This window comes from Babylonia areolata, chromosome 16 (assembly GCF_041734735.1).
Source record: "Babylonia areolata isolate BAREFJ2019XMU chromosome 16, ASM4173473v1, whole genome shotgun sequence".
Taxonomy (NCBI): domain Eukaryota; kingdom Metazoa; phylum Mollusca; class Gastropoda; order Neogastropoda; family Buccinidae; genus Babylonia; species Babylonia areolata.
In genome coordinates, this window is record NC_134891.1 from 26,092,885 (window position 1) to 26,102,884 (window position 10,000).

At 50.5% G+C, this 10,000-nt stretch overlaps 1 protein-coding gene across 5 annotated transcripts in view; it reads left to right on the plus strand.

Moving 5' to 3' along the window:
• LOC143291259 (adenylyl cyclase-associated protein 1-like) overlaps positions 1-10,000 on the plus strand; it is a 93,474-nt gene that overhangs the window by 68,296 nt on the left and 15,178 nt on the right. For all 5 annotated transcript variants that reach the window (XM_076601082.1, XM_076601081.1, XM_076601085.1 and 2 more), the window contains one exon: positions 7,524-7,704. In XM_076601082.1, the coding sequence (XP_076457197.1) occupies positions 7,524-7,704 (181 nt within the window). The remainder of the gene's footprint in view (positions 1-7,523; positions 7,705-10,000) is intronic.

A 10,000-nucleotide genomic window follows, 5' to 3' on the forward strand; every position in this document is an offset into this window, starting at 1 on the left:
TTGTAGAACGATGAATGAATTTATATTTAAACCAGAGGTTGAACAGCGGATGGGAGCGGGGAGGGGGGGGGGGGGGGGGGAGAGAGAAGGTGCATGATTGAAAGAGAATGATGGAGTGTGTGAGGTGGGTGGGGTGGGGTGGGGTGCGAGGCGACTATGTGTGTTTGTGTGCGCGCACGCGCATGTGTTGTTGTTCTGTGCATGGTGGACGTGTTGGCACCAGTCTGTGCGCGCACACGGCAGTTGTTTGCAGTGTCGTGAATGAGAGACAGACAGAGAGAGAGAGAGAGGGAGGGAGAGAGTAATAAGGGATCAGTGTGGAGACCCGTGGTGATTCTACCCCCCCGACCCCCCTCCGGGCGTATTCCGCAGACTTGGGGTGTGATTGCGCAACTCGGGTCGTTGTTGTAAATACTTTTATCGGTGGCTCATCGCACGTCTCTCATGTACCGTGCGTGAGGCGGTGGAAGAGAGAGAGAGAGTTACAGCTACACACACACCCACACACACACACACACACACACACACACACACACACACACACACACACACACACACACACACACACACACACACACACAGAGAGAGAGAGAGAGAGAAGATGAAGAAGAAGAAGAGACAGTGAGACACAGAGAGAAGATAAAGAAGAAGAAGAAGAAAAGAGAGAGGAATAAGAAGAGAGACAGAGGCAGAGAGAGAAGCAGCAGATTGGGGGAGCCACAAGATGCTCACTGTGTGTGTATGTGTCACTGCTGACAGTCTGTCACTCCGAGCTGCGTGGGAGTTGAGTGGCAGCAGCCGCCACGTGCGGGACCCCGCGCTGCTCATGAATATTCATAGCTCCTTGTCTTCTTCTTCTTCTTGTGTAGCTTCTCTTCTCTCCCCCCCCCCCCCCCCCCCCCCCCCCTGTTCGTCTCCCTCTCTCTGTACTGCTCATATCACTGCAGGTATGAACAATGAGTTGGGGCTCCGTGGGGGTATGTATGCTACGAGGGGAATGAGGGGGGGGTGGGGTTGGGTTGGGAGATAGATAGTGGGGTCGTTTTTTTTGTTGTTGTTGGGTTTTTTGGGGGGGGGGAGGGGGAGGGGTTGTGAAGGGAGGAGGTGGGGGGGGGGGAGAGTGTGCACAGCTAATTGTGGAGTAACGGTGCTCGAGTGTGGGTGTGTGGGGAGGGGGGGGGCAGCTTGGGGAAGGGGGGGGGGGGCGAGGGCGGAGGGTAGTTACAAAAAGAAAAAAAAAAGAAAAGTAACACGAGTTACTTCAAGATCTTTTCATAAGCGAGAGTCGAAAGGAGAAAGAGAGAGAGAGAGGGGGGGGGGGGTTAGCATGGGAAGTGGGGGTGGGAGAGAGAGAGAGAGAAACGAGTGGGAGAGAGAGAGGGGTGGGGTTAGCATGGGAAAGGGGGGTGGGGGTGGGAGTGAGAGAGAAAGGAGGTGGGGTGGGGGAGGAGAGATTTATAACAGGTAACAACTTTCTGTGCTTCACTGACGTGGGAGCCAAGAGAGATGTGAGTTTGGGAGGTGGGGGGGTGAGAGGTAGTTGGGGTGGGGGGGCTCAGAACGCTGCTCATCTTCAGTGCAGATCTCACCCCGTTAGTTCCCCCTGAGATGAGGGACAACAGAGAGAGAGGGGGGAGAAAGAGAGAGGGAGGGAGGGAGAGAGAGGGAGGGGAGGGAAGGAGAGAGAGGGAGGGGGAGAGAGAGAGAAAGAGAGAGAGAGGGGGGTAGGGAGAGAGAGCGTGTTTCGTCTCGAGTACTAATTCTCTCACGGTGATGGAGGGGGATGAGGGAAAGGAAGGGCAGACGTTTTATATATTTATTTATTTATTTATTTATTTATATTTTGGGGGTGGAGAGGGGAAACATAGAAATAGAATGTGGTGATGGGGGTAGTTGGGATGGGGGTGGAGGATGTCGGGGATGGTGGTGGTGGGGTTGGTGGGAGAGGAGATGGTGGGGGGTGGGGGCAGGGGAAGGGGGAGTGTGAAGCATGCTTGTCGACTTGAAGACGTTTGTGTGGGCTGCTGGGTTGTTTGGTTGGGTTGTGTGTGTGTGTGTGTGTGTGTGTGTGTGTGTGTGTGTGTTTTAAAGAGGGGGTGTGGGTTTCACTTTATGCCTTGCCATGTGTGTTTTGCCTCTCGTCCCGTGTTGGGCAGGACACCAGACCTGAGGCTCCAGTGCTGTCCCTCCTTCCACACCCCTGTACTGTGTGTGTGTGTGTGTGTGTGTGTGTAGACCTGTGTGTGTAGTGTGTGTGTATTATGTAATATATGATACTCATATGTAATGTGTGTGTAGTGTGTGTGTGTGTTGTAGGGGTAGAGGGTGTGGGGGGCGCGGGGTACACCGGTGGTGTAACGGCTCTCCGCCTGTCCTGTCCTGTTCCGTCCTGTCCCGTCCCGTCCCGTCCCGTCCCGTCCCGTCCCGTCCTGTCCTGTCCTGTCCTGTCCCGTCCCGTCCCGTCCCGTCCTGTCCTGTCCTGTCCCGTCCTGTCCTGTCCTGTTCCGTCCTGTCCTGTCCTGTCCCGTCCTGTCCCGTCCTGTCCCGTCCTGTCCTATTCCGTCCCGTCCTGTCCTGTCCTGTCCTGTCCCGTCCTGTCCTATTCCGTCCCGTCCTGTCCTGTCCTGTCCTGTCCCGTCCTGTCCTGTCCTGTTCCGTCCTGTCCCGTCCTGTCCTATTCCGTCCCGTCCTGTCCCGTCCTGTCCCGTCCTGTCCTGTCCCGTCCTGTCCTGTCCTGTCCCGTCCCGTCCCGTCCTGTCCCGTCCCGTCCTGTCCTGTCCTGTCCTGTCCTGTCCTGTCCTGTCCTGTCCTGTCCTGTCCCGTCCTGTCCTGTCCTGTTCCGTCCTGTCCCGTCCTGTCCTATTCCGTCCCGTCCTGTCCCGTCCCGTCCCGTCCCGTCCCGTCCCGTCCCGTCCCGTCCTGTCCTGTCCTGTCCTGTCCTGTCCTGTCCTGTCCTGTCCTGTCCCGTCCCGTCCCGTCCCGTCCCGTCCCGTCCCGTCCTGTCCCGTCCCGTCCTGTCCTGTCCTGTCCTGTCCTGTCCTGTCCTGTCCTGTCCTGTCCTGTCCTGTCCTGTCCTGTCCTGTCCTGTCCCGTCCCGTCCCGTCCCGTCCTGTCCTATTCCGTCCCGTCCTGTCCTGTCCTGTCCCGTCCCGTCCCGTCCCGTCCTGTCCCGTCCTAACCTATCCCGTCCTGTCCCGTCCTGTCCTGTCCTGTCCTGTCCTGTCCTGTCCTGTCCTGTCCTGTCCTGTCCCGTCCCGTCCCGTCCCGTCCCGTCCCGTCCCGTCCCGTCCCGTCCTGTCCTGTCCCGTCCCGTCCTGTCCTGTCCTGTCCTGTCCTGTCCTGTCCTGTCCCGTCCCGTCCCGTCCCGTCCTGTCCCGTCCTGTCCTGTTCCGTCCCGTCCTGTCCTGTCCCGTCCCGTCCCGTCCCGTCCCGTCCTGTCCTGTCCCGTCCCGTCCCGTCCCGTCCCGTCCCGTCCCGTCCCGTCCCGTCCCGTCCCGTCCTGTCCTGTCCTGTCCTGTCCTGTCCCGTCCCGTCCCGTCCCGTCCTGTCCCGTCCTGTCCCGTCCCGTCCTGTCCTGTCCTGTCCTGTCCCATGCTTTGCTGCACTCACTGAGATCTTATGTTGCACTGCACTCTCGCTTCTCTTCGCTCTCTCGGTTTTCTCTGCCCGTGCCTGCATGTCTGTTTTGACTTTCTGTCTGAATGCCTTCCAGTGCGCGCGTGTGTGTGAGGGTACGTGTATGCTCTCTGTTTTTGTCTATCTCTCGTTCTGTCTGTCTGTCTGTCTCATTCTGTTATTCTGCCTGTTTCAGTGTCTGTCAGTCACTCTCTCTCTCTCTCTCTCTCTCTCTCTCTCTCTCTCTCTCTCTCTCTCTCTCTCTCTCTCTTTCTCTCCCTCATTTTCCCTGTCTCTTTCTCCCTCTCTCTCTCTCTCTCTCTGTCATGCTTTTGTATTGAGTATTTGTTATGCTTTCCCATTTCATGAGGGCAGGATGAAAACAAGCCATTTGTGCTAATTCCTTTTTTTTCCCCCTCAATAAAAAGGATTCGTTCGTTCACCCTGATAATAATTATTGTTACCACTACTTTGTGCTCATCCCCACCAAACCCCAATGCAGTTGTAATGATGCCTGTGGTCTATATGCAATTAACAAATTCGAGTTCGCATTCTTCAACCCTCTCCCCCTCCCCCGCCCCCGCCCCGGGCCCCCGCCAACAGTGTGTGTGTGTGTGTGTGTGTGTGTGTAAGCATGGCTCACCTTTAGCATTCAGTCAGATCAGGTCACGGGTACCCTCCCCCCACCCCCACCCTCTCCGCCCCCACCACCACCATCACCACCACCACACACACACACCCTGCCTGGTCCTCCCGAGAGCTGCTGTGATGCAGATAGCGGGGGGTGTATGCGGCAGGCAGGCGGTAAATGTCCAAGTTCAGTGACTGTGTGTGTGTGTGTGTGTGTGTGTGTGAGTGAGTGAGTGAGTGTGAGTGTGTGTGTGTGTGTGTGAGAGAGAGAGAGAGAGAGAGAGAGAGTGTGTGTGTGTAGTGTGTGTGTGTGTGTGAGTGAGTGAGTGAGTGTGTGTGTGGTGTGTGTGCGTGCGCGCGCGCACACATGGCTCTGCAGCTCTGCGTCCGTCCGTCCGTCCCCCAGCTCGCTTGATCCCTGTTGTACACACAGCTTGCCATGCCTCTCTCTCTCTCTCTCACACACATACACACATGCACACACCACACACACACACACACACACACACACACACACACACACACCACACAAACACACACACAACACACACACACACACACAACACAACACAACACAACACAACACGACACGACACGACACGACACGACACGACACGACACGACACAACAACAACAACAACACACACACACACACACACACACACACACACACACACACACACACACACACACACATATGCGAGTGTGCACACGCATTCACCTGCACACTTAATTTATTGTTGTGTCTATAAACCTTTCATTTGCGGTTTTCATGACAACTAAATATGATTCTGATTCTGATTCAGATTCACACTAGCACATACTGCACACACGCTAGCACACTCACTCACACTCGTACACACACGCACACATACACTCACACGCGCTCACACAGTGACACACACACAGGGAGATAGCTATCCTCGGATTGTTTGCCTGCAGTCTTTGTGACTTTGTTGTTGTTTATTTTTTAAATGACAGCTGTTCACCAGTTCTTGTTTTTCCTCCACTGCTGTGTGAGTGTGTGTGATTGTTTGTTTGTGTGTGTGTGTGTGTGTGTGTGTGTGTGTGTGAATGCATACTAGCACGGGTCTTTGTTTGCGTGTTTATAGCTTGTTTATTTATACACTTGAGTTTGTGTGTGAGAGAGTGATGATGGGGGTGACGATGATGATGGATATGTACTCGTCTATGTTTGTGTGGGCACATAGCCCAGAAGCTTGCGGAATATGTGAGAGAGAGAGAGAGAGAGAGAGAGAGAGCCCATGTGTACATGATATTGTGTCTGCGTGTTGCTGGGTGTACAAGTATGTGGGTGTGTGGACGCTGAAGACGGAACGTGTAACAGAGAGAACGAAGGGGTGAGGGGGGTGAGGAGGGGGTGGGGGGGGGGGGCAAAGTGGGGGAGGGACTGTGCCCTGAGAGAGAGAGTGGGGACGTGGGGGGCTAGGGTGGGTGGAGGTGGGGGGAACAAGTATCAGTGATGTTGAGGGGGCCACGAGGCATATTGTATGTTGGACAACACCTGCGTCAGGCACCAAGTGTGCCCATAGGGGTGGGTGGGGTGGGGATTTGGGGGATGGGGGGGGGGATTTGGGGGGTGGGGGGGATGAAGGATGCAGGGGAAGGGGAGAGGAGGTAGGGTGCAGGGGAGGGGAGGGGGTGGGGGTTGGCTGACAAGACATTTCATTTCTGTCCTGGCTTTTTCAGCCCAGTGCCATGGGGGTTATTACAGGAGCAAAGATTTTTTTTTTTTTTTTTTTTAAACCTGACACCTTTACAGGTACCTGCCCTTCTCCTCCACCTTCCTCCCCACAGCACACACATTGAACAGTTCCCATACCCGACCTAACATGCATTTAGCGCATGCAAAAGAACCCACGACACAAAAAGGTTGTCACTAGCAAAATTCTGCTGAAAAATCCACTTTGACAGGAAAACAAATAACATTTCAGGCAGAAAGAAAAAGGAAAAAAAAGGTGGTGCTGTAGTGTAGCGACGCGCTCTCCCTGGGGAGAGCAGCCCGAATTTCACACAGAGAAATCTGTTATGACAAAAAGAGAAATACAACACAACGCAACGCAACGCAATGCAACGCAATGCAATGCAGTGTGAAATGTCCAGTGCATGCCAGACATGCCTTGTTCTCACAGTGGACATCTTTGCTGTCTGCCTTGTACTCAAAGTTGTAAGTCCGTTCCAAACGTGTGCCCCCTTCAACACCCCTTCAAACGGTATCCTTCCCACACACAGCAGTGATAATAAATGAGGACAGAAAAGATTGGGCAATGCGGCTCCAAGGGAAACAACTGTACTTATTGCTACATGTTCTACGCAGAGTGAGAGTATTCCCCCTTGGAAAATTTATTTCCACAGTCTGTTTTTTTGTTGTTGTTGTTTTTGTTTTTTTTTGTGTTTTGCAGCGTCTTGACCACACACACACACGCACACACACACACACACACGCACACACACACACACACACACACACACACACACATGGAACATTGGTGGCTGACCCTTTCTGTGTTGGCTTAAACAAAATGTTATTCAATAAATATGTTATACATTTGTATTTGTATTTCTCTTTTTGTCACAACAGATTTCTCTGTGTGAAATTCAGGCTGCTCTCCCCAAGGAGAGCATGTCGCTACACTACAGCGCCACCCTTTTTTTCTTTTTTTGTATTTTTTTCCTGTGTGCAGTTCTGTTTGTGTTTCCTATCGAAGTGGATTTTTCTACATAATTTTGCCAGGAACAACCCTTTTGTTGCCGTGGGTTCTTTTATGTGCACGAAGTGCATGCTGCACACAGGACCTCAGTTTATCGACTCATCCGAATGACTAGCATCCAGACCACCGCTCAAGGTCTAGTGGAGGGGGAGAAAATATCGGCGGCTGAGCCGTGATTCGAACCAATGTGTTCAGATTCTCTCGCTTCCAAGGCAGACGCGTTACCTCTAGGCCATCACCTCACAGCAGAGCAACAACAAGCTAACAGCTTCTATCATGCTCAGGAATGTGACTATCTTCCTTGGTTTCGTTTGATGGCTGGTGAACGTTACACGAGTGCAGTTATGTTGGAATACATGTTTTCCGACTGCATGGGAACGACAGTCATTGCAGTCATTGTTTCCCCCATTTTTTTTTCTTATTTTTTTATAGCAGCCAAGGAAATTGAACTACTTAAAAAGAGTTTACAATTATCTTTTATATATATATATATATATATATATATTAAGATTCATTGTTCACTTGCTGTGCTGTGGTCTGTTGCAGGGAGGAGAGGCCTCTGCTGCCCCTGCCCCTCCCCCTCCCCCAGCTGGGGGGCCGCCTCCACCCCCTCCCCCCGGGCCCCCGCCCCCACCTCCCCCCATGGCTCCCTCTGAGGGGGGAGGGGCCGAGGACGCACGGGCGGCTCTGTTTGCTGACCTGAACAAGGGCGAGGGCGTCACATCAGGTGTGTGTGTGTGTGTGTGTGTGTACTATAATGTACTGTACTGTACTGTATGTGTGTACTTTAGAAATTTGGCTCTGGTCTTTCAGTATAAATAGCATCCCCGCCTTCTGGAAATTCTGTGCTAGAAATTTCCTCTTTTCTATCACTCTCTTTGTTTCTGCCTTTTTTTTTTTTTTTTTTTTCCCCCTTCACTGTTGTCTCTTTTTTCTGCCTTCACAGTCCATTTCCCCTTTCTTTTTTCAAGCAAGCCTTGACATTTTTTTTTTTTTTTTCTCTTTTCTGCAGTCTATGATGTACTCTGTGCTGTGAGATTGTAAACACTGGTATGGTCACTAGCTGCTCATTCTGCTGTGTTATTTGCCTGTATGGCCATTTTTATGTATTTTTTTGTTAGGCTTTGAAGTTTTTTGGGTTTTTTTCCTTTTTTACAATTTTTTTTTATAATTGGGGGATGATGAATTAAGCGGAATGACTGGTGTCCTCAGCATGGCCTATTCTTATTTGCCCTTACGGCTTAGGAGCCAAATGGTTGCGATACTGTGTCATGAACTGTTTTGTGGGTTTGTCTTAGTTTTTTGTTGTAGATGTGACAGTTTTGTGTTGACCAGGTTGAGCATTTGTATGGTTTGACAGTCCTAATGTGGCCCTCTGCGGTCGGCTGGACTATAAAGCAGCAAGAACAAGAACCAGTACATGAATATGTTTGTGTGTTTTTGTTTTGTTTGTGTAAGTATATATGTTTGTGTGTGTGTGTGAAGGTTTTCATTTTATATGTAAATTTTGAAAAAGCGGGGGGGGGGGGGGGGGGGGGGGGGAATCCCAACCCAACAGCTGAATGAAGACCATCAGCTAAAATTGCAGCCTAAGTATTGTATAGCAGTTTGAAGTTCTACTGTGGTAAGCGTGGAGAGCTTCACTTGTCAGTGACATGGAGTGTTTTCACGTTAAGTCTGTCTTAGTCATAGAGAAACAACGCAGCCTGAAAATACTGGAATGGCAAGTACAGAGGAAGAGCGACAGTATTGTATTATAAACAACTCACACGCCAAAAAAAAAAAAAGAAAAAAAAAAAGAACGTAAGGCAGAGATAATTATTAGTCTGATATTATGCACTGTGCAGGGGCCTGAAGCAGAACAGATTGATAATAAGAACTTAAGTAGAAAAATTATAATAGTAATGATAATGATTACACTGACAATAATGATAATAATTACACTGATAATAATAATAATAATAATGATAATAATAACATGATGACAATAATGTCAGTGGTAGCAACAGAATATTTGCAACAACAATAATGATAATAATAATAATAATAATCACCATCATAATCATAATAATAACAGATAATGATAATAATGATGATTATAGTGGCAGCAACGGAATATTTGTATTAATAACAATCAATGAACCAGTAGATTTGTGTTGTAGGACACGCTGACGAGAATGGAGCGGAGAACTAGGTCATGAGCCACAACAATCGTCAGGCAGAAATTGTGGACAGGAGACAACAGGCTGTAATACACAGCACTTTCTTCCTTGTAAAGGGACAGTGCACATGCAACCAGGGCAAGGTCCAGAGGCCGTAGAGATGGGGTCGTATTGAAACGCAGACTGGTAGTTCACTAATGGTTGCCTTAACGGTTGTGCATGTGACAAGGAAGAAAATCGTCGGAACAGAACTGTGGAAGAGTTTGAATGGAGTATTAAAAAAAAAAAAATTTTTTTAAACCCCACAGAACATAAGTTGATGGCCCTGTTTTCAGATCAATATGAATTATTGTTGAAATTAAGACATGTTTGACTCAGCATTTTGATGGCAAGTTGAGCCCAGAGTTGGGGGGTGGGGTGGGTGTGTGGGGGGCAGGTGCCTGTCCTGTGGAAACAGAAGGTGACTGTTCCTCTTCCTCTGATAGTTCTCCACCGTCATCACATCATCTCATCTCCCTCCACTCACATGCACGCATGCACGCACGCACACACACATATGCATGCGCACATGCATGCAAGCATACACACACACGCACGCATGCAAACACACACACACACACACACACACACACACACACACACACACACACACACACACACACACACACACACACACACACACACACACTTGTGCACACGCTCACACACACATGTCCACATGCACACACACACACTTTCCAAAAGTAACACCAGCTTTTGTTAGTGCACATGCCCCTCACTCACCCTCACCCTCACACACACACACACACACACACACACACACACACACACACACACACACACACACACACTTGTGCACAC